The sequence below is a fragment of the Lissotriton vulgaris genome, chromosome 1_2 (assembly GCF_964263255.1).
Source record: "Lissotriton vulgaris chromosome 1_2, aLisVul1.2, whole genome shotgun sequence".
NCBI lineage: Eukaryota > Metazoa > Chordata > Amphibia > Caudata > Salamandridae > Lissotriton > Lissotriton vulgaris.
In genome coordinates, this window is record NC_141686.1 from 282,396,699 (window position 1) to 282,423,166 (window position 26,468).

General features: G+C 49.0%; 1 protein-coding gene across 7 annotated transcripts in view; it reads right to left on the reverse strand.

Moving 5' to 3' along the window:
* Nucleotides 1-26,468, reverse strand: part of SZT2 (SZT2 subunit of KICSTOR complex) — a 1,033,029-nt gene that overhangs the window by 845,274 nt on the left and 161,287 nt on the right. For all 7 annotated transcript variants that reach the window (XM_086953216.1, XM_086953214.1, XM_086953218.1 and 4 more), the window contains exon 14: nt 14,858-14,972. In XM_086953216.1, coding sequence (XP_086809342.1) covers nt 14,858-14,972 — 115 coding nt within the window. The remainder of the gene's footprint in view (nt 1-14,857; nt 14,973-26,468) is intronic.

The window sequence follows — 26,468 nt, forward strand, 5'->3', positions numbered from 1 at the left end:
CAGTCAGCATGTGTATCCTGGGTATTCCAGGTTTCCTCAGAACTCGACGGTAGTTAAGCAGGGTCCATGTCAGTCATTGTCACTAAAATTACAGCCTGTCCCGCCTTTCGATGAATTAGAGCTGGCCTTCCAGGAGGGAACGATCTTGCAAGAAAATTTCAGAGCCATCTTAGGATCAGTAAAGCTGTGAGCTTCACCACGGAATGAAACGTGCAATTTAACCGGATAAATCAAAGAGTATTCCACCTCACCCTTCTGAAGTAGGTGTTAAGCTGGGACAAATTCAAGGCAGACTGCTAGCACTGTTAGCTTGAAATCCGGATAAAGCAAAATCGTACTTTCCTTATATTGGACATCTCGCCACTCCCAAATCAGTTTCAAGATGATGTCTTGGTCTTTGTAGTTAGGAAGACATATCACTATCGAGCATACCGGGGCCCAAGGCAGGGGGCGAGGGCCCAGTGATCGTGGGCGGACTCAAATGCAAACACTGGGGACAGGCCATCACCAAACAAGGAGTGCAGCATGTCCTCAACATAAGTATCCATGCTGTCCATATTAGTTGACTTTGGAACCCTGAGTATTCGTAGATAATTTCGCTTCGACCTGGCATTCAAATCCTCATTTTTATTTTTTATAATGTCTTGAACTTTTTCCAACCTCAAGAGGTGTTCATTGGTGGCTGTGTGGGCATGTTCCACCTCCGATACTCACGGCTGAAGTTGGTCAATGAGTGTACCACGCTTTTCAAATCGCTCCTTCATATGTTGGGAGCATGTCGATTTTTGCGTCTATTGCATGGAGGCTATTTTTTAAGTCCATAAACATTAGTTTGCCTTGTCTGGCCTGGAAGGTGAGCTTTGGCTGTTTACAGTCATGCTTGTCCATTGCAAACATAGGGCAGAAGGTCTAGCAAGTGAGGGGAAGAGGGATCCAGTGAGGTAGACTTGGCAGCTGCAGTGCACACAGGTCAGGTTACACTACATCACTGTAGTATCAAGGGGGGCACAAGCAGAGCCAGGAGCCTGTAGTGTTGCTCAGGTGTCTCTTGCCACCGATCATAGTTCTTCAGTTCCGGCATCCTATGTGCCATTCACGGCTCAATTGAGTTTCCCCTGGGGCCAGTGATTCACAGAATCGTTGGGTACCGTCCACATGGACTCATCAGCAGGGGCGCCCAAACCAGACAAATGGGTCACTGTCCCTCAGGTAGGGGAAATGCAGGGCTTCGCACGTAGGTGGGATCCACTGGAGGGCCACCGGGCATAAGCAAGCAACATTGCCCCATCTCTCCACAAGGACGCAGCTCTGAAGCTATATTCCAATGTTCTGGCCGGTCAATGATGCCCCCCCAGCTGCAGCAGCAAGGTGGTTGAGGGCCACGAACCCTCCATTATGAGGATCCAGGCAGATTATCTCTTCAGCCAGCATAGACACATTAGGCAGCAGTCATCTTGCTTCATGGCTCTTTGGTGACCCTTGCGTGTTACCATTAAACATAAACGGTCTGCCTCACTATATCAAATGGAAGGCGGCACTCGCTCATATAGCCACAAAATATCCTGACAAAGCCTTACTACAGGTGACACATTTATCACAAATAGTCAGACAAATTTGAAAGGGACTGGGTTGGTAGAGTGATTAGCAGTAGAAGTACTAGTAGACAAGGTAGCCCTCCTGCAACATACAGTGCATCGTCTTCCCCCAAAAAGTGTGGTGTTGTCAACTTATTAAAAAAAAAAAAGCACTAATACACCACACAAAACTTAAGCAAAAGATGGGTAGGTATGGGTTTGCCAAACTAAAAACAATGGATACAACTTTGGTAGTGGGTTCCATCGAGGGAGAGGTGTGGCACAGCAGCCAGGGCAGCTGACTCCAGAGCACGGGGTTCACGGATTGATCTCCGGCTCCAGAGACCGCTCAACCCAGCACCATGTGACTCTGGGCAATAGCTTGCTTAATCTTTCTGATGGCCCCCAGCCTTGACAGAATAATCGGCCCAAGAGTTCTGGTCCTCTTGGTTGGATTGATCCAAGGGATGGCCACCTTAGATGACGTGCTGGCAGCACTAGGCTTAGTGCAGGTAGAATTAGCCACCTCCCATCAGGAAACAGCCGCGTTGCAGGCACGAACCCTTTCGATGCAGGGGACCCTGCCCCTCAACCTGCCTCAGTAGTGGTAGAAATGCCTTCCCCTGTTCCATTGGCTCCCCCTGAAAGATTTCTGGGAGATAGGAAAAAGGTGCAGGTATTCATGACCCAGGTGATGTTACATTTCACCTGTAAACCCAAATGTTTTCTAACTAACCAATCCAGGGTTTCTTTTCTGATTTCATACCTGGGTGGAGAGGCAGCTCATTGGGCGGTCCCTATAGTCAAGAGTAACGATGCTATCCTTTATGATTGGGATTTGTTTCGTACCGAATTTGAAAAGACCTTTGATCGGAGAGCAGAAACCTTTTCCGCTGATAAGGAGTTGCTTGTCCTCAAACAAGGCAATTCCGATTTAGTTACGTATTTGAACCACTTTAGGAGGTTGATAGCGGAAACCGATTGGCCTGAGGCTAAGCAAATGGTCTTGTTCTACCAAGGACTCACAGAAAACCTAAAAGATGTCATAGCCCAGGTTGAACCCCAACCTACGACGTGTGCTGCTTTTATTGATTTGGCCTTGCGTTTGGACCACAGGTTACGAGAAAGAAAGGGAGAGCAAGGAAGAAAAGACAGACCACTTTTGTTGGGTGACAAGCCGACCAGTGTGGAAAAGCATGAGGGAAAGACAGAACCAATGGAAATCGGAGTAGTACGAGCGTCCCTAACCTCGAGCGAAAGAGAACATCGCCGCAAATTTGGGCTCTGTCTTTATTGTGGGAAAAAAGGACACTTCCTGCGCGAATGCCCAGTAAAGCCTAAGGGAGGTCGCTATCGTACAGGACAAGGAGCGGTGTCCACAGTTGACAAGGGGTCGGAAAACTCCAACGCTTGAGTTTAGAGGAAGGGAGGAACTCGAGCAAGCACTTCATCCCTTCAATAACAGAAGAGGACCTTGTGGGAAACCATCTATTTTTTCTGGATATGGAACTGTGGATAGACCAAACACCCAAGTCCATCAGAGCTATGGTAGACTCAGGAGCGACAGGTTGTTTTATGGATCTGGCGGAAGCCCGTAGACTGGGGGTGACTCCTGTCACAAAATCTGTCCCTGAAGCCGTGTTTGCGGTAGATGGTCATGAACTAGAATCAGGCCCTAACAATCAACATACACCTGAATACGAGTTGTGGTACAGGGGTTACCACATGGAACGTCTTTCATTCAATCTCATTCATGCCCCAAATTATGGAGTGATATTGGGACTCCCACGGGTGAAAAAACATGAACCCACCATCAGGTGGACAGATCAGTCTTTGGATTTCGTCTCCCTTTATTGTCAAGAACAATGCCTCAGACAGAATCCTCGACCTTCCATGGTTCTGGCAGCTACCCACCTTGTCTCTACCGCAGCAGAAAAGGAGGTTGAGTTACCTAGTTGTTACCAGGAATATGGGGAGGTCTTCAGCAAGACGAAAGCAGAAGTGCTCCCTCCTCATAGAGAATACGACTGCCGTATCGAGTTAACACCTGGGTCTGTCATTCCATGTGGCAGGATATATGCCTTATCGCAACCCGAAACTAAACATCTCCGGGAATACTTGGATAAACTCCTTGAATTGGGATTCATCAGACCTTCCAGGTCTCCAGCGGCTTCCCCGCTTTTCTTCATCCCAAAAGCTAATGGGGAATTACGCTGTTGTATCGACTACAGGCCATTAAATGCCATAACTATAAAGAACCAATACCCACTACCCTTGATACCAGTATTATTGGAGCAAGTGTGACCAGCCAATATTTATACAAAGTTGGACCTGAGAGGGGCATACCATTTACTGCGCATGCGAAGCGGCGACGAATAGAAGACCGCCTTCAAGACGAGGTATGGTCTCTTTGAGTACCTGGTGATGCCCTTTGGGCTCTGTAACGCCCCTGCCTCTTTCCAATTCTTCCTGAATGAGGTTTTAAGAGACTTCCTAGACAGCTTTGTAGTAGTCTACATAGATGACATCTTGATCTATTCCAACGATGAACCAGAACACCAAAACCATGTGTGCCAGGTGCTTCAGGCTTTACAACGAAACCAACTGTACTGCAAGTTAACAAAGTGTGAATTCCATGTTACCACTGTTGAATTTTTAGGAGTCATGCTCACACCATCAGGTCAGGTGATGGCAGAAAGAAAAGTACGTGCCATTATGGAGTGGCCTAGACCCAGCAGCGTCAAAGACATTCAAAAACTCCTTGGATTTGCAAACTTCTATAGGCGGTTCATATCACACTTTTCTGACATGGTAACCCCACTCACTAGGTTGACCAGGATGAACACTCCCTTTGTGTGGGGCATCGCCGAACAAGCTGCCTTTGACCGGCTGAAAGACGCGTTCACTTCTGCACCGGTACTAACCCATGCTGATCCGAATCTCCCCTTTGTGGTGGAAGCTGATGCTTCAGAACTAGCAGTCGGGGCAGTCCTCTCACAAAGGAATGAGAGTACAGGTCATTTACATCCCATTGCTTTCATGTCCCGCAAATTGAACAACGCTGAACGCAACTACACCATTGCGGAAAAAGAACTATTAGCAATTAAGGACGCCTTCACTGAATGGAGGCATTGGTTGATGGGCGCCTCTCAGCGAATCACGGTGTACACTGACCACCGTAACCTGCAGTTTATGCGTGCAGCACGCCATCTCACCCCCAGACAACTTCGATGGATGCTTTTTTTCTCTGAATTTCATTTTGTGGTTACATTTCGTCCGGGATGTGACAACCGGAAGGCAGATGCTCTCACGCGTCAAGAAAACAACCCCGCGGTAACGGCATCACCAGAGACAAGCATCATTGAACCCAAGAAGGTGGTGGGAGTGATACACACCGAGGACTTTCTCCAAAAGGTCAAGAGGGGTGTACAAACCTTTGCCTGGAAAACATGGATCCGTTTACATCCGGAGAAGGGTTACCAAGAAAAGGCCCGCAGTTGCTCCTTCCCACGTTAGCCCTGAGACAACAGGCTTTCAAATGGTGCCACGATCTGCCGTGTGCTGGACACACTGGAGGGAAGAAAACCCTGGAGAAAATGCTACGCACCTACTGGTGGCCCACCATCCGCCCTGATGGGTTTGCTTGGGTTCAACGGTGTGCCATTTGTTCGCAGGCCAAGAGTGATCGTCGCCCTGCACAAGGGCTTTTGCAAACCATGCCCACTCCTGTGAGTCCTTGGGAGAGCTTTTCTGTGGATTTCGTGGTGGGTCTCCCTAACGATCACGGTATGACAGCTATAGTGGTAGTAGTGGACTACTTAACAAAAATGGGTCACTTCATTGCCTGTAAAGGGGTCCCCACAGCTAGCCAGCTTGCCCATCTACTGCTCCTTCATATAATCAGGTTGCATGGACTTCCCAGGGTCATAGTTTTAGACAGAGGAGCCCAGTTCACCGCTAAGTTTTGGAAGGTCTGGTGTGACAGGTTAGGCATTGCTTTTTCCTTGTCCACCAGCTTTCATCCTCAAACGGACGGGCAAACCGAAAGGTTAAATCAGACCCTCAAACAATACCTGAGATGTTTTGTAGATACCACTACTGAGGCATGGGTTGACTGGTTATGGACAGCTGAGGTAGCATATAATGATGCTGACCATTCCTCTACTTCTTACACCCCGTTTTTCTGTACCTACGGTTTTCACCCTAGGTTTGCCCCTTTGAGTGTTCCTTCCGTTGAGGCTCAGATTCCTCAGTTGCAGTCTCGATTGGTGCAGTTACGGAAAACAGTACTCTTAGCAAGAAAGAATCTTGAGAAGGCAAAACAGAAATATAAGGCACAGGCTGATAAACGCCGCAGGTTTTGCCCTGAGTATAGCAAAGGGGATTGGGTATGGCTGTCCACACGAAATATCCGTTTCCGCAAGTACAGTGTCTTCAACCCTAGGTTTATTGACCCTTATCAAGTGATTCGCCACGTTAACCCTGTGGCTGTGAAACTGAGACTTCCAGCACATTTCAGGATACATCCGGTGTTCCATGTGTCGCTGCTCAAACCGGCGAAGTGTCCCCGTACCACGGCCCCTGCTCCTGTGAGAATACAACAGGATGTGGAGTACGAAGTAAGGTGCATCTTGGATGCCCGTAGAGTGCGGGGCAAGCTTCAGTACTTGGTTTCGTGGAAAGGATATGGACCGGAGGAGGACTCCTGGGAGCCGGTGGGTGCTGTACATGCCCCCAGACTGGTGCGGAAGTTCCATTTGTCTCATCCTGGCAAACCTGGTGGCAGTCAGTGAATTTTGTATGAGGGGGTGTCCTGTCAGGATTCCCCGGCCGCTGGTAGATCACTGCCTGCACTCCGAGTTCTGTATGGGCTCGAAAAAACTACAATCCCCATGATCCTTAGCGTGGCGCGCTGCAATGACGCTATGCGCCCGGAAGGGAATATCCTGGCATGTTCGGAAAGAAATGCTGCCGATTATTCCTCATGGCGAGCAAGAGAGTTGCTTGTGTTTCCTGTTTTCCAGTCGGCGTTGGTCGCGGTGGGCTAGAGCCGCTCACATCTTTGGTTCCCTGGACCTGTGGATTTACTTGGAGGGGCTTAGGAAGCGCCCGTATCGTGAGTGGGGAGATCGTGTCATCATCACCGGTGTCTCACCGGACTTGTGGATTATCTTGGAGGGGCTTAGGAAGCGCCCACATCGAGTGTGGAGAACGTTGTTTCAGGTTTTCCTTTGATCTGGGGGGTGCTTGTATTACATACATTCCCAGTAAAAAACTGCTTGTTCTCTCCTGCTATAAACTACCGATTAGGAGTGTGAACCTCCTATCCTGGCCGGACACCTAGTCTCTGGTGCCGCTTGTTGCTACAGGGAGTTCCGTCTCTGTTTGTGCTTGCAGAGACGTATCTGCATAGACGCTGTGTTTTCTGCGTTTTTGTTTTGTGCTGGGCTGCTTTTTTTTCTTTTACTGGTTGATTACCAGGAACATACTGGGTGAACTCCATTCAGGTGATATATGAATAGTGTAGGGGTTTGACTCTAACGCTTCCTGCGCTTACCCTTGACTTGTGCTTTTCATATAATTACCTCGGAGGGGAATTCCTTTTCATACTCTGTATGGTAATTACTGGAAAGAGTAATAGGTACTTCCTGGGCTTTAAGGTCTTCTTCATTTCCTATTGGGTAGGTGTACCTGCATATCCTCTTTTCATTTGAATACTGTCACACGAAGAGGAAAAGACAGTGGCTAATTAATGTTTTCATTTGTTGTGTCTTTAAGTAGGAGAACCAGGGGATTTAGAAGAGGCCCTTTCTATTACCCTTTGCTTCAGTATACCTGTAGGATATTTCAGGTGAGGAAAAGCGTAGCTTATTGTGTCGATAAGTTTCCCGTTGAGGGTTACAATTCCATTTATTCCCTGCTTTATATATTTCAGGTTTCCAGTTCCGGTTGCCCAGCTGTTCCCCTCCGGACCTATTTTTTCCCCCGCTTGATCTCCTTAATAGTCTGCGAACTTAATAGCCAGACTTGGGATGATCTAGAGGAGGGCCCCCTTTATAGCATCAATCCAATCCTGAGGAGCAACCACGAAAGCCCTGACACATACACCTAGATAGTGAACTGGACTATCCTTCCACTGTAGTGGGTAGTCAGGAGTGAAACAGAACATCTCAGTAGTGAGAGGAAAGATAAATGATTTGGACCCATTTATATGGATGCGGGTGAGGCCGCCAAAACAGAAGACTTTACGGATCACACAAGGTATCTTAGCCTGAGAATCCCACAGATATAGGGTATCTTCATCTGCATACATGGAGACTAAGATACTCCTGGTGTGGAAGGCAAGTCATCTGTGTGAATGAAGTTGGCGTAAGCAGGCCGCCAAGGGCTCTATCATAATAGCAAAAAGGATAAGTGAAAAAGGTTAACCTTGTCTAGTTCCCCTAGATAATTGGGAAGGGAGACGTAAAGTTGTGATTGATGTGCAGCCTAGCACAGCTTGACGTGAATAGTGTTTGATCAAGCTGTTAAAGTGAGGGATGAATCCCCATCACCTCAGCAGCTGGAATAAGGAGGGCCATTCCAAGGAACTGAATGACTTAGTGGTGCAGAGTAGGAGAGGGGCGAGGATTTTATTGTCCACATTCATCACTGATGGAGGGTGATCGGGGTTGCAATGGTTGTGAGGCTTCCCAGGTTTCAAAATAGTGACATCTTCCTTGTACAACGTGGGGAGCATGCTAGCCAACCATACAGCCTCATTGTACACAGCCAGGAGGTGAGGGGCAAGGATCCAAGCACACTCTTTGAAAAAAGCAAAAGTCAGGCCATCTAGTCCTGGCTCCCTGTCTCTGGGCATAACTTGTATCGCCTGCACTATATTGTCAACTGAAAAAGGGATATTGAGATTCTGCCGGTGGGCTTTCTCCAGCGAAAGGAGTTGAATAGAATCCAAATACTCACCCAGTTGTGCTGGGTCATGGGCTATCTTTGAGTTACAGAGGTCGGCATTGAAAGTTGTCATGGTAAGTTTGAGGCCCTTCTGATCAGAATGCGGGATTTGAGGGTCATCGAGTAATTCCGTAACGTGATCACTGGTCCTAGGTGGGCAGACCAGTTTAGCCAGCAGCTGGCCCCCTTGGTCTCCCTCCCCATTGTAACAAGCCTCTTTGTCAAGATAATGTGTTTCTCGCATCGCCTCCCCATTATATTCGTGAGCATGAGCCTGATGGAGGGAAGATGTCTGCGTATCCTGATGCAAAAAAGGCGAGAATGAGGGCACGAATATCGGATTAGAGCCTGGCAAGCAACATTTATATCACTCTCAATACCCCAGCCTCCTTGGTTATGCACATTCCCCGAATGAAGCCTTTGAAAGCCTCCCATAATGTGGATGCTGAGGTCACTGATTGGGAGTTATGGGAGAAATATTCCATAATACTTGATCAGGTATCATCATGAAATATCGGGTCTCGGAAGGCATTAGCATGGAGTCACCAGGAGTGTGCCTGGATACGAGTACAGGGGAGAGCAAGTTCAAGGAGGACCGGTGAATGATCAGAAAGTGTCCTGGGGAGGTGCTCAATGGGGGACTACATCTTTCTTAGCCAGCCAATTCTGGACCAGGTGATGGGTGCGGTACCCATGCAAGTATCCTCTCGGTTCTGGGAGTAAGTGTGTCTCTCCACAGGTCTTTCATTGTGTAGTGTAATTGAGCAGCTGCTCCTGGGTGTGGCCGTCTCGTGCTGCTGGATTGGTCTAGATTATGGTAGAGTACAATATTAAAGTCACCCCCAACAGGACAGTTGCAGGTCTCATGCTACGGATCTATTGCCATAGTTCTATAAAGAGAGCAGGACAGTCAACATTGGGTCCACAGACAGAGGACAGAATAGTCAGCCCATAAGTGTGCCATATAAAACTACATATTTGTCTCATCACACATCGCGTTTTTGTACGCCACTGAAGACTATTTGCGGATGAGAATGGCAACCCCTTATACATAGCTAGAGTAAACCGCTAGGTGTGTTCCTGCGATTCAGCCAGCAAGCAGATGAGGATTTGAGGTGCTAGTTATGTGAAGCTCCCGCAGGTAACACATGTCAATGCGATGTTGGCGAAGGTAGCTTTACGCTGATCATTTAATCTACTAATGTTCCAGGTAAGACTCCGAGGTATTCATCTCAGCGTGAGGGAAGGTAAAGTATGGCTGTGCGGTCAATGCTGGGAGCACTGGGCATGATGGGGAGCAACAAATGGGTCACAATTTGCATGTGTATTTATGTTTTGCAGGAACACAGAAAAAAGTAAAGCAACTAAGTCCCACCTGCCTCCACCGACTCCAACCCCTCAACTGGTTGAACCATCCATAGGCAACATCTCGCCCTCCCAAACATAGAAACAATTGAAGACAATATAGGACTACATCCCTCAGCGCTTAAGGAGGCCTAGTGTACTACCTAGCAATAGCAGGCTAGGTGGCTGAGAGAGAAAGTAAGCAAATACCAGAGGGCAATGAGGCCACTAATCAGATAGGGCAACAGGGTTTCAGCCGGGATCGGGCAGGGTACAGTCAGCATGTGTATCCTGGGTATTCCAGGTTTCCTCAGAACTCGACGGTAGTTAAGCAGGGTCCATGTCAGTCATTGTCACTAAAATTACAGCCTGCCCTGCCTTTCGATGAATTAGAGCAGGCCTTCCAGGAGGGAACGATCTTGCAAGAAAATTTCAGAGCCATCTTAGGATCAGTAAAGCTGTGAGCTTCACCACGGAATGAAACGTGCAATTTAACCGGATAAATCAATGAGTATTCCACCTCACCCTTCTGAAGTAGGTGTTAAGCAGGGACAAATTCAAGGCGGACTGCTAGCACTGTTAGCTTGAAATCCGGATAAAGCAAAATCGTACTTTCCTTATATTGGACATCTCGCCACTCCCAAATCAGTTTCAAGATGATGTCTTGGTCTTTGTAGTTAGGAAGACATATCACTATCGAGCATACCGGGGCCCCAGGCAGGGGGCGAGGGCCCAGTGATCGTGGGCGGACTCAAATGCAAACACTGGGGACAGGCCGTCACCAAACAAGGAGTGCAGCATGTCCTCAACATAAGTATCCATGCTGTCCATATTAGTTGACTTTGGAACCCTGAGTATTCGTAGATAATTTCGCTTCGACCTGGCATTCAAATCCTCATTTTTATTTTTTATAATGTCTTGAACTTTTTCCAACCTCAAGAGGTGTTCATTGGTGGCTGTGTGGGCATGTTCCACCTCCGATGCTCACGGCTGAAGTTGGTCAATGAGTGTACCACGCTTTTCAAATCGCTCCTTCATATGTTGGGAGCATGTCGATTTTTGCGTCTATTGCATGGAGGCTATTTTTTAAGTCCATAAACATTAGTTTGCCTTGTCTGGCCTGGAAGGTGAGCTTTGGCTGTTTACAGTCATGCTTGTCCATTGCAAACATAGGGCAGAAGGTCTAGCAAGTGAGGGGAAGAGGGATCCAGTGAGGTAGACTTGGCAGCTGCAGTGCACACAGGTCAGGTTACACTACATCACTGTAGTATCGAGGGGGGCAAAGCAGAGCCAGAAGCCTGTAGTGTTGCTCAGGTGTCTCTTGCCACCGATCATAGTTCTTCAGTTCCGGCATCCTATGTGCCATTCACGGCTCAATTGAGTTTCCCCTGGGGCCAGTGATTCACAGAATCGTTGGGTACCGTCCACATGGACTCATCAGCAGGGGCGCCCAAACCAGACAAATGGGTCACTGTCCCTCAGCCCAAGCAGGATGGCCACTGGGGCAGCAATTTATGTCCTTCCAGTCAGTTGCACGACCACCAGTCCAACTGCTGTTTTGCTTCAGAGCGAGGCTAAGCTCCAGCAGGCCGCAGGTAGGGGAAATGCAGGGCTTCGCACGTAGGTGGGATCCACTGGAGGGCCACCGGGCATAAGCAAGCAACATTGTCCCATCTCTCCACAAGGACGCAGCTCTGAAGCTATATTCCAATGTTCTGGCCGGTCAATGATGCCCCCCCCCAAAGCTGCAGCAGCAAGGTGGTTGAGGGCCACGAACCCTCCATTATGAGGATCCAGGCAGATTATCTCTTCAGCCAGCATAGACACATTAGGCAGCAGTCATCTTGCTTCATGGCTCTTTGGTGACCCTTGCGTGTTACCATTAAACATAAACGGTCTGCCTCACTATATCAAATGGAAGGCGGCACTCGCTCATATAGCCACAAAATATCCTGACAAAGCCTTACTACAGGTGACACATTTATCACAAATAGTCAGACAAATTTGAAAGGGACTGGGTTGGTAGAGTGATTAGCAGTAGAAGTACTAGTAGACAAGGTAGCCCTCCTGCAACATACAGTGCATCGTCTTCCCCCAAAAAGTGTGGTGTTGCCAACTTATTAAAAAAAAAAAGCACTAATACACCACACAAAACTTAAGCAAAAGATGGGTAGGTATGGGTTTGCCAAACTAAAAACAATGGATACAACTTTGGTAGTGGGTTCCATCGAGGGAGAGGTGTGGCACAGCAGCCAGGGCAGCTGACTCCGGAGCACGGGGTTCACGGATTGATCTCCGGCTCCAGAGACAGCTCAACCCAGCACCATGTGACTCTGGGCAATAGCTTGCTTAATCTCCCCGATGGCCCCCAGCTCTGACAGAATAATCGGCCCAAGAGTTCTGGTCCTCCTGGTTGGATTGATCCAAGGGATGGCCACCTTAGATGACGTGCTGGCAGCACTAGGCTTAGTGCAGGTAGAATTAGCCACCTCCCATCAGGAAACAGCCGCGTTGCAGGCACGGATGGATGCCTTACAGCGGAACCCTTTCGATGCAGGGGCCCCTGCCCCTCAACCTGCCTCAGTAGTGGTAGAAATGCCTTCCCCTGTTCCATTGGCTCCCCCTGAAAGATTTCTGGGAGATAGGAAAAAGGTGCAGGTATTCATGACCCAGGTGATGTTACATTTCACCTGTAAACCCAAATGTTTTCTAACTAACCAATCCAGGGTTTCTTTTCTGATTTCATACCTGGGTGGAGAGGCAGCTCATTGGGCGGTCCCTATAGTCAAGAGTAACAATGCTATCCTTTATGATTGGGATTTGTTTCGTACCGAATTTTAAAAGACCTTTGATCGGAGAGCAGAAACCTTTTCCGCTGATAAGGAGTTGCTTGTCCTCAAACAAGGCAATTCCGATTTAGTTACGTATTTGAACCACTTTAGGAGGTTGATAGCGGAAACCGATTGGCCTGAGGCTAAGCAAATGGTCTTGCTCTACCAAGGACTCACAGAAAACCTAAAAGATGTCATAGCCCAGGTTGAACCCAAACCTACGACGTGTGCTGCTTTTATTGATTTGGCCTTGCGTTTGGACCACAGGTTACGAGAAAGAAAAGGAGAGCCGGAAGAAAAGACAGACCACTTTTGTTGGGTGACAAGCCGACCAGTGGGGAAAAGCATGAGGGAAAGACAGAACCAATGAAAATCGGAGTAGTACGAGCGTCCCTAACCTCGAGCGAAAGAGAACATCGCCGCAAATTTGGGCTCTGTCTTTATTGTGGGAAAAAAGGACACTTCCTGCGCGAATGCCCAGTAAAGCCTAAGGGAGGTCGCTATCGTCATATAGCCACAAAATATCCTGACAAAGCCTTACTACAGGTGACACATTTATCACAAATAGTCAGACAAATTTGAAAGGGACTGGGTTGGTAGAGTGATTAGCAGTAGAAGTACTAGTAGACAAGGTGGCCCTCCTGCAACATACAGTGCATCGTCTTCCCCCAAAAAGTGTGGTGTTGCCAACTTATTAAAAAAAAAAAAAGCACTAATACACCACACAAAACTTAAGCAAAAGATGGGTAGGTATGGGTTTGCCAAACTAAAAACAATGGATACAACTTTGGTAGTGGGTTCCATCGAGGGAGAGGTGTGGCACAGCAGCCAGGGCAGCTGACTCCGGAGCACGGGGTTCACGGATTGATCTCCGGCTCCAGAGACAGCTCAACCCAGCACCATGTGACTCTGGGCAATAGCTTGCTTAATCTTCCCGATGGCCCCCAGCGCCTTGAGACCCTCAAGGGTGATTAGTCTGCGCTTTACAAAATACTGGGTTATACACAAATACAGGGTTATCTATAAATCTAACCACGACATAGGCAACTTTTTCCTCGACCCTCTCTAGAATTCTCACAGAATTTTATTGTACAAAGGTAGTGGTGGGAAGATACTGGAACCTAGCCTTAGAGCTCTATGTAGCAGGCTAGGTCTAGTTGATAAAGTAAGCTCCAAAGATGGAGTAATATTGATGTATATTATCTAGGATTAATGGCTTGACAGACCAGAGCGTCCCACCCTTTCTTTCCAGTGTGCAGGGGATGTGCTCAAGAATGGACTACTTTCTACGGAACCACCCAACACTCATTCTGCTGAGAGACTAAGATATTAGAAGGAGGGATATTGGATCATGCACCAGTAATTCTATCGATGGACCTAGGCCACCACCACGCTCATCACACTATAAACTACCCATGGACAAATAGTAGCTTACAGACAATTTGCATCAATATGGGCTGCAGGATAGGATGACCCACACGGGAAACTGACAACTCTACTCAGAGAAACACATACAATTAGAACTGGGCATACGCACACTGACCAAAGAGTCTACTGTGTGCCTGACCCTTCAGTTTCTGAACCAGCTTGAAAGAGCAAAGTTTGATTTAATCTGTCATTTTATCTCTAATGCGCTCTGATGTGCCTCAAATGGGCAGGATGGTTTTGTTGTGCCTGGTGGCCTGAAGTCCAGAGGTGACTGGACCTTTGCAGGACCAAAAGAGGACTTTGAGGGACGCTGCCCCCTGTGGCCAAAGCCACCCCACCTGGACCATGGCTGAATTTGCTAATGCATGTTTACTGTTAAGTGAAAAGTCTTCATTTATTGTTTCTATAAGGAAATGAGTGGTTTATGTTCCCAACTTTATGGTGGTGGCTCCTCTTCAGTGGGGGCTCAAGCATCAGTGTTAGAAATAAGTTCATGGGATACAGTTGGCGGATTGTTGAGTTCTAAGCTCACGAGTGACTATGAAATGGTGTACTTGGTCCAATTTACAGACCCATGGCAGAATGGACCCTAAGATAGCAATGAGAAACTACCTCAATCACCCCAGTCGGAGCGCAGTGGCCCCGTAAGCCTTGTGGCCTCCTAAACAGGATTGAACAGTATGCTCTCTCTCAGCTGCAGGCTAGCACAGCATGTGGACACAGACTTACCTTGTTCCTTGCCTGTGCTGGTGTGCCAATGGGGAATCCAAGCCGCAGCACCATACAGGGGGCTTTGGAAATCAGCCTGACAATGTAGAACGAAGCAGGCAGCTGATCTGAAGAACTGTGAAGAAGAGTGAGGGACATTAAATCATTGACTAGTAAGGAGACTCATAGAACACGAAGAGGGGGGCATAAGGTTAAAAAAAAAAAAAAAAAAAAAAAAAAAAAAGGAGGGCACATTCACTGAAAAGTGGGGGACCCAATTATACTGCAGCGTGGGGCAATCAATGGAAAGGGAAGGACAATCAATGGAAAGGGAAGGACAATCATTGAAAAATGGAAAACATCACTAATAATAAGTGAAGGGCACAAATAAAAGTTGGGGACAAACTTTGTAAAGGGGGGGGGGAGGTATTATGCACTCACGGAAATTACTGAAATGTAAGGGGAAACAATGATTGAATAGTGGGAATACAATATTTCCAGGAAGCACATTGTCAATGAAAATAATCAATGAAAGTTGTGGACACCTATTGAAAGTGGAGGATAGTCAGTCATTGAAAAGAGGGGTAAATAATAATGGATTAACAGTGGACACACTATCAATGAAAAGTGATGGGAACAATCAATGAAAGTGAGGGACATTCGATCATTCAAAAATGAGGGACACCATCAGCTATGCATTTAACAGTGATTAACAATTATTCCACAGATTCCAAAAAGAGACCCAAGGATTGTCCATGCCATACTAACCATTATCTAGTTGACCTCAAAACTGAAAAACCCAGAAGGATCACCCCTAGCCATCGCTCAATAACTCAGAGAAGAATTCTCTCTACAATGGTCACAACTACAGCTTCAAAACTTACAGGATAGAACATTACCACTAAGAAATCCTGGGAGCCAAACATATGGCAGTTCCTCAAATTGTGCAAGGCCAGGGGGAGGAGCTACGCGGGCATCCAAGATGGTCGCGTGAGCAGAGAGCTCCTGAGACCCGCGCCGCCCTTCTTGATTTATCCTGCAGTTATCCTGGTCACTTCGACGGGCTTTTGAAGTGCTACTCTCACTGATACCATCGATCCCTTTTTGGCCGAGATCGGACCTCGGGGACCATTTTTGCATCGTCTCCAACTTTCTGGCCTAACCCCCGACGGGACCGGGGTCTCTGCTGCCTAGTATGGCCGAGCTGTAATGCAACAACAACGGCTGCCTGGCATCTGCTCCACCGGTGGTGTGCCACTTTCACTTTCGGTTTCCAGCCCTCTCGTCTCTGACTCCTTGAGACCTGCTACTTCATCCTGTTCTGCTGCTCTCGCTGTGAACACTTTCTCTCTCGGTGCCGGCTAGGTGGCCCGTGACATTTTCTCGTGAACCTAGACTTTTGGGGTTCGAGACTCGTCACCACTCAGCGGCACCCGGGTGTCCCTGGCCGGTGCTGAATACAACATAGCGACGAAACCTGATGCGGAGAAACGCAGGAAGACCAATACTCGCGGGGGGTCGATCCAGTCCAACATGATCGAGCGCTATACCCAACCGAGAGGTTCCCCCGGCGCTGCCAGTCGTGGCTTGGAGGACCCGAAGACAGACATGTCGTCTTCCTCAGAAGTGTCCCTTCAAGACCTGTTGGCCGCCATAGCAGGCCTCAAGGCCGATATGAGTCAACAATACGAGGCCATCGTGTCCAAGATCGACACGGTGGCGGTGGATGTTACTCTTATTCGTGCCGATTTGGCCAAGACGAACGAGAGGGTCAAGGCATTGGACTTAAAGGCATCGAGTTTGGTGACAGACATGGCGGAGGAGCAATCTGAGATAGGGAATTTGCGTTCCTCACACAACCTTTTGCTCAAACGCATGGAAGACTACGATAATAGGGCCCGGCGGAACAACATACGCTTGGTCGGAGTGCCGGAAGACAATGGTGCCGCCTCGATCGATCTACTGGTCGAGGAACTCATTGTCGCTAAACTCGCTCCCGCAGGTCTTAGCAAGTTTTTTGCGGTCGAGCGTGCCTATCGCTTCCCAGGTGGTCAGGTGAAGCCAGGGGGCCCTCCGAGGCCTATCATCGCTAGACTGTTTCACTTTCGGGACGGAGACGCTATCCTTCAGGCCGCTCGTAAACACGGCCCGTTGAAGTACGATAATAACTGTTTCGATTTATCCTGATTTCACCCCCCAAGTGCAACGGCAACGTTCTGGTTTCCTTGGAGTGAAGCGTCGCCTGAGGGATTTGGGACTGAAATACGCAATGCTGTTTCCTGCTCGCTTGCGGATTGAGTACAGAGAACGTGCCTATTTTTTCGATCAGCCTGATGGTGCTAGTGACTGGTTGGACTCGTTGCCAAAAGACGACACCGAGAGCGGAGGCCCCGGCGGCGCGGAAGGTGGTGCGACGGCCCAGGTTTAACTTGGGGCCCCAGAGGTCCGACTTGAGACTATGAACTTTACAGAGTAACCTATATTGTATGCTTTATGATTGTGCCCGTGGTGGTGCGGGTACGGGTGGTTTCTCCCTTCCTCCTCGGGGGTTTCTTTGTGTAGATCAGATGGGGCGACAGGCACACTGCAGTTTGGGGTGGCTTTCTAGTCAGCAGGGGTGCAGGGTGGGGGGCGTTGTAACGGGTTCTTGGTTGGGGGGTGGTTGGTGGGGACTAGGTTGTGTTGTGTGTTTTCTGTTATCTCTCCCTTTTCATGGTATATTACTGATTGCAAGCATTCTGGATCTGTGGTTCTGGGAGGGGGTTGGGTTGGGTCGTTCTTCCTGGGATGGGGGGGGGTGAGATGCAGGTTCTTTCTTGGAACGTCAATGGTTTGGGTGACAGGATTAAACGCGGTATTGTGTTATAATTTATAAGGCGTCATGCCCCTGATGTTGTGTTCCTCCAAGAAACCCACTTGATTGGTAATGCCTGTAAAGCTCTTGACCGTCGGGGCTACCGATTGGCCGCCCACGCTGGTTTCACCTCCGGCTCCCGGGGAGTGGGTATAATGGTTAAATCCTCCCTGGCCCTTGAGATTGATGATGTTGTCCTAGATGATCGGGGACGATATGCTGCTGTCTCGGGGAGATGGGAAGGGAAGCCAATTGTGTTAGTGGTTGTTTATATCCCCCCGGGGCTGCAGGCCACCACGTACGCCGATCTTGGCAAGACTCTTCTTGGTCTCCCCGATGGTTTGCTGATCATGGGTGGAGACTTTAACTCCGTGATGTCTGGCGAATGTGATAGACTGCCCCCTAGAGTTCTGCCGCAGTCCCAGATGTGGCTCAATGATATGACTGAAACTTTTGGTCTGGTGGATGTTTGGCGTTCGCTGCACCTCACCCAGACGCAGTATACCTTCCACTCTGGTGCGCATGGCAGCCTCTCTCGAATAGACTACTTCTTTATGCTGGCTTCTACCCTATCCTTGGTACGGGAAGTTCGTCATCTCCCCCGGGGTATCTCGGACCATTCTCCCTTGCTGATTAAGATCTCTGTGGGTGGTCTTTTTGGTAACAGAGTTCCCCCTGTTCCCCCCTGGCACTTTCGGAACCCCCGGCTCCGCTCAGACTTGGTGAAGGCTATTGACTGTTATTTCGATGAAAATGTGGGTTCGGTGACCTCCCCTACGGTTCTCTGGGAGGCCTTTAAAACGGTCATTCGGGGATCCGCACTGTCTCTTATTGCTGCTGAACGGAGGGCTAAGAGGGAGGCCGTGCTGGCCCTTGAGACTGAAATTACAGCACTTGAAAGTGAGCTGGGTGGGGATGACACGCCTGCGCTTTTACATACTCTGGAGTTGAAACAGGCGGATTACAAGGCTTGTGTGACCGATGCTGCTAAGTTGATGCGAGCGAATCAGTTGGGCCGACTGTATGATGTGGGTGACAAGGTTAGCAAACTCCTAGCGTGGCTGGATAAGGCTGAAAGAGCGAATCGTGTTGTACTCGTTATTGTTCGTGAGTCTGGTGAATGTGTGTCTGACCCCGGTGAGATTGTTGACTGTTTTGTTGATCATTTCCGAAAGGTTTATACCCCGGTGAGTGATCGTGATGAGGCTGATTCCCGTTTACTGTTGCGTGATATAGCTCTCCCTCGGAGGAGGAGGGTCTGGCTCTGGAGGCTCCCTTTACGGTGGATGAGATTGCTCTTGCTATCAGATCCCTGCGCTCGGGCAAGGCGATGGGGCCCAATGGTTTGCCTATCGAGCTTTACAAACTTCGTCCAGACAAGATGGCCGCCCATCTGCGCAATATGTTTCTAGACGCGTTCGAGGCAGGAGTCCTTCCGCTTGAACAGCGTCTAGCTACTATAGTGGTCATTTATAAGGATGGCAAGCCTCGTGATCGCTGTACCTCCTACCGCCCCATTTCCCTGCTAAACGCAGAACCTAAAATCCTTGCCAAGGTTCTGGCCAATCGGTTGTTGACGGTGATTTGTGACCTGATTCATCCGGATCAATCCGGCTTCATACCACATAGGAACACGGCCCTTAATCTGCGTAGGCTTCATGGCGTTCTCGCGAGAGCTGCAACTCTCACGGAGCCTGCGGTGGTGGCCTCCCTGGACGCTACGATGGCTTTTGACACCATTGAATGGCCTTATCTTTGGGCGGCCCTCTCCAAGTTCGGCTTTGGCCCTAACTTTATTGCATGGGTCAAGCTTCTATATGAACAACCGCTGGCCCAGGTCGTGGTGAATGGCAGAAGTTCTGACCCCTTCCCATTGGGACGCGGCACCCGTCAGGGATGTCCGCTTTCCCCACTTCTGTTTGCGCTGGCGCTTGAACCCCTTGCTGCATGGCTCCGGTGGGAGCCCTCGATTAAAGGGATCCGGTGGGCGCCAGATCTGGAAGATCGCGTCTCACTATACGCCGACGACATCCTCCTTTATTTTACTTCCCCTCAAAAGTCCTTGAACGTGCTCTTCGACGTTCTTACATCCTTCGGTAAGAATTCTGGATTGGTCATCAATTGGACCAAATCCTGTGTTTATGTCATAGCCGGGGTTCTGCCGCCGTTGCCTCGTCGGTTTCCAATTCTGGTAGCGGATGACGGTTTTAAGTATTTGGGGATCTATGTCTCTACGGTTTCTGCGGTGCGTTATGAACGGAATCTTTATGCTCCGCTCCGTCGTCTTAAACAGGATGTGAGGCGATGGCGTGAATTGCCCTTGTCTCCGTTGGGCCGAGCGGCGCTCTTTAAAATGATGTCGCTCCCTCGATTTCTCTATGCATTGCAGAATTTCTTCGACCCGGTCCCTGCTCGCTACTTCCGCGAGATCGAAAGTCTACAGCGGCAATTGATCTGGGACGGTCGTGCCCGTATTGCGCTATCTAAGCTCACCCTTCCCTGGTACGACGGCGGTATTGCTTTGCCAGATATCAAAAGATACTACTGGGCCTCGCACCTAAGCGCCATTAATCACGTAACTTATTCATCGGAACCCGCTCCTGCCTTTGCCCTGGATAAATTTTTACTGCCCGGTGGCAACTTCAATAGGGCTTTGTACTCGAAGTCACCAATCCGCCTCCTTACGGGTCCTACGAAGTGTGCGGTGCGGGCCTGGAGGGATGCAACCGTGGCTACGGGCTGGAGTGGCAAGCTGACGCGTATGACCCCACTGTACGACTCTGATCGATTGGGCAACCTTTGGCAGACTAAAGGGTTTGACAGGTGGGACATGATTGGGATCAGTAAGGTGGAGGATCTTTGGGCCAGGGGCACTGTGAAGTCCTTTGAAGCCCTAAAACTGGAATACCAGCTTGATGATAGGGAGCATTTTCGGTATATGCAGGTTCGACACGCCTTGTCCTCAGCCTTTCCCCCCCGGGACTGATATTCCACAATCCTCCCCACTGGAGGATCGTATCCTAGACGGCCACGTCCCTGATAGTACGATTTCCTTAATATATAAGAAGCTTATTAACAACAGGGCTGACCAGCTGGGGAAACTTCGTGCTTCCTGGACGGCGGACGGGCTTGAATTAGATGATGAGGATTGGCAGTCGGCTGTTTCTTCCCCTAAGGAAGTGGCTATTCCGGCCCGACTTCGTTTTGTCCAGCTAAAGATCCTCCACCGTGTGTATGTAACTGGTATGCGACTGGTGCGAATGGGGCTTGCGACGGATGGACGGTGTAGACGTGGGTGTGGTATGGATGGTACTTTTCTTCATGTTCTATGGGAATGTCCGGTTGTCTCAGCCTTCTGGTCCAGGGTGCATGATGTGATGGGACGTGTCACTGGAGTCCCCCTCCTTCCTGAGGCACGCCGCTGCTTGCTCAATGTGTGGGAGCCTACGGACTGTACTGCTGCTCAGACGTTCTGGGTCACTCTGGGCAACATGGTTGCCAAGAGGGACATAGCTCAGCTCTGGGGCTCCGCCAGGCCACCACAACTTAGTGTCTGGAAAGATAACATGGACTGGTGCATGTTTCGAGAAAAGACGGTGTACGAGGCACGGGGTCGCCCCAGAAAATGGTCCAGGGTTTGGGCACAGTGGAATTCGTACCGTGGCGATATTTGTTCCCCTCCACTCGATTATGAGGTTCCTGTCCCCTCCTCCCCATGATTGGCGTTCCGTTTTTGTTTCCCATATCACCTGTATCCTTTCTTCCTTCATGATCACCCCCCCCTCGTCAGATTCGTTCCTTCCTATATGTACTCCTTTCCCTTCCCCCCCCCCTTATGACCCTTGCCAGTATGATGCCATGTGTTTGTGTTTTGTTTTTCTTCGACAAAATCATAAAATCAAACCTTCGCTATCCTTTAAGTACTGTTTTATGCTCCACACTATAATGTGTGCTCAGCGATCGTCTCAAAAGTGTACTGTCCTGCTTTATTCTTTTAATATGTGTCATAGTGGCCGGCCCTGAGGGGTTGTAGGCAGACGCTGTGTAACGTGCATTTCATAAATAAAGGTTTTTAAAAAAAAAAAATAAAAAAAAAATTGTGCAAGGCCATACGCCCAACACACGGCACCATCCCACACCAACTCAACAGAGAAGTACATGAGGGGGCAGACCACAACAAAGCTCTACAGACTCCTTTTCAGGTACTTTACTAAATCAGCAAATTAGGAAATAGGATGAAGGCCATTACAGAGCTTCTGGGTCAACCAGTAACAGCGTACCTCTCTCAGGGCTATACAAAACGAGCACTGAACACACACATAAAAGCCATAATATATCACCAGAGCTTGAGGGACTGACAAAAGATTAAAGGACTCACAAGGGGTCATACAAACAGACTTGGTGTTTGAGAGAGGCCACAGAACACAAGAGGAATACAATACCAGAACTCAGCAGGTTCTCACGGTGGAAGCACAGAATATCAGAATGGAATTCCAAGGGATGGCATATTAAGAAGTATACCATACCAAACATTTAGACCTAGAACTCAGGGACCACACCATGCCAACACATCATGGATTTACGTGGAAGCCACTGCACACCAAGGCTTTAGCAACTCTCATAAGGAGCACTCAAAAACTCCATGGATTTATACGAGCAGCCGGATCATCAGACACTCTCATGAGACAAAGCACTACAACAAAGAAATGCGTTACTTACCTGTAACTGCAGTTATCTAGTATTAGTGTCTTTCATAGATTCACATGCCTGAATCATTCCCCGTCGCCGAGACGGGAGCCTCCGGTATATAAAAAGTAATGTCCTATAGACATACATATAAAGGAATAGGCCTAAGGGTCTCACCTTAGGGTCCTATCTAAGTCCTTATGTAGGAAGGACCAAAACAGAGTAGGCCCAAGGGTCCCACCTTGGTAGCCTATCTGTGTCCTTTTGTAACAAGCATTTACAATGCAATGGTTTTGCCTTTGTTAAAGTTAGAGCTATTGGCATTGCTCTTGACATTATTTTTATTTATGTTTTTTTAACATAAATAAATGGCATTGTCATTTACAATGCCACTAGCTTTCTCTCGCAAATGACACACACAAACACACACCCCCACACAGAGCCCCCCACACACAGCTACACAGAGCCCCCCACACACACAGCCACACAGAGCCCCCCACACACAGCTACACAGAGCCCCCCACACACACAGCCACACAGAGCCCCCCACACACACAGCCACACAAAGCTTCCTACACACACAGCCACACAGAGCCCTCCACACACGCCCACACAGCACAAGCAGGCAACAGGGGCACACGGAGGCACAAGCAGGCAACAGGGGCACACAGAGGCACAAGCAGGCAACAGGGGCACACAGAGGCACAAGCAGGCAACAGGGGCACACAGAGGCACAAGCAGGCAACAGGGGCACACGGAGGCACAAGCGGGTTGGGGTTGGAATCTTCATGCATTTTTATGCATAGTTTGTTACCGGTCATTGTCTGATGAGGAGTGGGCACCGCTAACTGTAGTTTATGCCCAAACAGCTCTGGAAAATGCGTGGATGAGAATAAGGGAATACCATAGGATAAAGTGAACTTCAATAATGTGCTGATGTGAGAAATAAGCGAAGAAATAACTCCTTTAAAAAAACACTAAAAGCCCTGGTAGGACCAACACGTGGTTGACAGCTGCATTTCCCTGCCAAATACTAATAAAGAGCGAGCCAGGTAATTGGATTCCTAGTCAAACCCCATAAGTAAACATTAACACTGTGTGTTTAGCAATCACAAGTAGTTATTTCTTTCTCATGAGAGTTCTTTAAAGAAAATCGCAGAGGACACAGTATTTGTCACGCACAGAGCTGAAAATGCGTTGTTATGAAAGAGTAACACCAGGCAGGCGCAGGAAAGATAGCAACAACAAAAAAATTAAATAAAAAAACCATAGGAGCGGTTTAATCCGGGCAACTCATACAGAGAGAAACAAAAGCCTGTTCGCCTGGGCAGAGACGATAAAGTCCAAAGCAAGGGCTTATGTGTGTGTAGGTTCAATGAAACAAGCGCCTTGAGAAGTTGGGAAATGTGTGTTCGGCTCTAGTTGGAGTCACCCACCCCACTGCAAACAACTCTGGAGGGCCGGGGGAGGGCTGCTGTCTGTCTGTGAGGAGAGAGGTCACATGACAAGAGCCAGAGACACAAAGGCCCGTCCGAGACTCCAAGGAGGGAGGGAGCGGGGCTGGCAAAGGTGCAGGCAGAGGGCACGCTTCTCTCTGCCGCCTGCCTGAGAGTTATGAACACCGCAGCACGTGACCAGCTAGCTCCATATTTGAATATATATCTTCAGCACCAGACAGGTGTCTGAGGGAAATAATTCACCTGTAGAAATAAAACGTAAGGGGGAGCGGGCAAGATGGCTGGGAACTCCGTGCGTTTCTGAATTTACTTCCGTTGCACTGAGGGGCATTTTGTGAGGCAGAAGGGAAAAGATGTAAGTGTTCACCGAAAGTAGAAATGTGGCACTTAAGTAGGAAGACTGCCTTTATAAACATGGAGGGGAGTTTTTAGCAAACTCAGAGATGCCTACTCGCCTCCGTCCGAAACAAAAGACGTGGCAAAGAGAAACTAAACCAGTGGCCACCCAATTCAGTGCAGTTTGAGTAACTTGAGGGGAAAAGGCGCTATTTTATTAAAAAGCAGTCCTCCACAGCAAGTTCTGTCTAACACTCCAGGAGCACACTGCACAAAGCCTGTGTCTCTAAAGTAGGGTTCGCACCCCTCACTGACAGCGTCCAGCGCCGTGTCCGTCAAGCTCCAGACCCGGTGACCACCCCCTCCCCCAGCCCCGTTCCTTCCTTACCTTCAGCCGTCATCGGATGACCCGCTTCCTTTTGCGTGATTCAGCTTGCAGGCATGGCTACTAGAGTCTGGAGGTGGGAAGAATGAGGAACGGAAATGGCGGGAGGACAGAGGATAAGCAACAGACACGAGTGGGGATGTTGTGGGTAGCAAGTAGAAATGTGGCACTTAAGTAGGAAGACTGCCTTTATAAACATGGAGGGGAGTTTTTAGCAAACTCAGAGATGCCTACTCGCCTCCGTCCGAAACAAAAGACGTGGCAAAGAGAAACTAAACCAGTGGCCACCCAATTCAGTGCAGTTTGAGTAACTTGAGGGGAAAAGGCGCTATTTTATTAAAAAGCAGTCCTCCACAGCAAGTTCTGTCTAACACTCCAGGAGCACACTGCACAAAGCCTGTGTCTCTAAAGTAGGGTTCGCACCCCTCACTGACAGCGTCCAGCGCCGTGTCCGTCAAGCTCCAGACCCGGTGACCACCCCCTCCCCCAGCCCCGTTCCTTCCTTACCTTCAGCCGTCATCGGATGACCCGCTTCCTTTTGCGTGATTCAGCTTGCAGGCATGGCTACTAGAGTCTGGAGGTGGGAAGAATGAGGAACGGAAATGGCGGGAGGACAGAGGATAAGCAACAGACACGAGTGGGGATGTTGTGGGTAGCAAGTAGAAATGTGGCACTTAAGTAGGAAGACTGCCTTTATAAACATGGAGGGGAGTTTTTAGCAAACTCAGAGATGCCTACTCGCCTCCGTCCGAAACAAAAGACGTGGCAAAGAGAAACTAAACCAGTGGCCACCCAATTCAGTGCAGTTTGAGTAACTTGAGGGGAAAAGGCGCTATTTTATTAAAAAGCAGTCCTCCACAGCAAGTTCTGTCTAACACTCCAGGAGCACACTGCACAAAGCCTGTGTCTCTAAAGTAGGGTTCGCACCCCTCACTGACAGCGTCCAGCGCCGTGTCCGTCAAGCTCCAGACCCGGTGACCACCCCCTCCCCCAGCCCCGTTCCTTCCTTACCTTCAGCCGTCATCGGATGACCCGCTTCCTTTTGCGTGATTCAGCTTGCAGGCATGGCTACTAGAGTCTGGAGGTGGGAAGAATGAGGAACGGAAATGGCGGGAGGACAGAGGATAAGCAACAGACACGAGTGGGGATGTTGTGGGTAGCAAGTAGAAATGTGGCACTTAAGTAGGAAGACTGCCTTTATAAACATGGAGGGGAGTTTTTAGCAAACTCAGAGATGCCTACTCGCCTCCGTCCGAAACAAAAGACGTGGCAAAGAGAAACTAAACCAGTGGCCACCCAATTCAGTGCAGTTTGAGTAACTTGAGGGGAAAAGGCGCTATTTTATTAAAAAGCAGTCCTCCACAGCAAGTTCTGTCTAACACTCCAGGAGCACACTGCACAAAGCCTGTGTCTCTAAAGTAGGGTTCGCACCCCTCACTGACAGCGTCCAGCGCCGTGTCCGTCAAGCTCCAGACCCGGTGACCACCCCCTCCCCCAGCCCCGTTCCTTCCTTACCTTCAGCCGTCATCGGATGACCCGCTTCCTTTTGCGTGATTCAGCTTGCAGGCATGGCTACTAGAGTCTGGAGGTGGGAAGAATGAGGAACGGAAATGGCGGGAGGACAGAGGATAAGCAACAGACACGAGTGGGGATGTTGTGGGTAGCAAGTAGAAATGTGGCACTTAAGTAGGAAGACTGCCTTTATAAACATGGAGGGGAGTTTTTAGCAAACTCAGAGATGCCTACTCGCCTCCGTCCGAAACAAAAGACGTGGCAAAGAGAAACTAAACCAGTGGCCACCCAATTCAGTGCAGTTTGAGTAACTTGAGGGGAAAAGGCGCTATTTTATTAAAAAGCAGTCCTCCACAGCAAGTTCTGTCTAACACTCCAGGAGCACACTGCACAAAGCCTGTG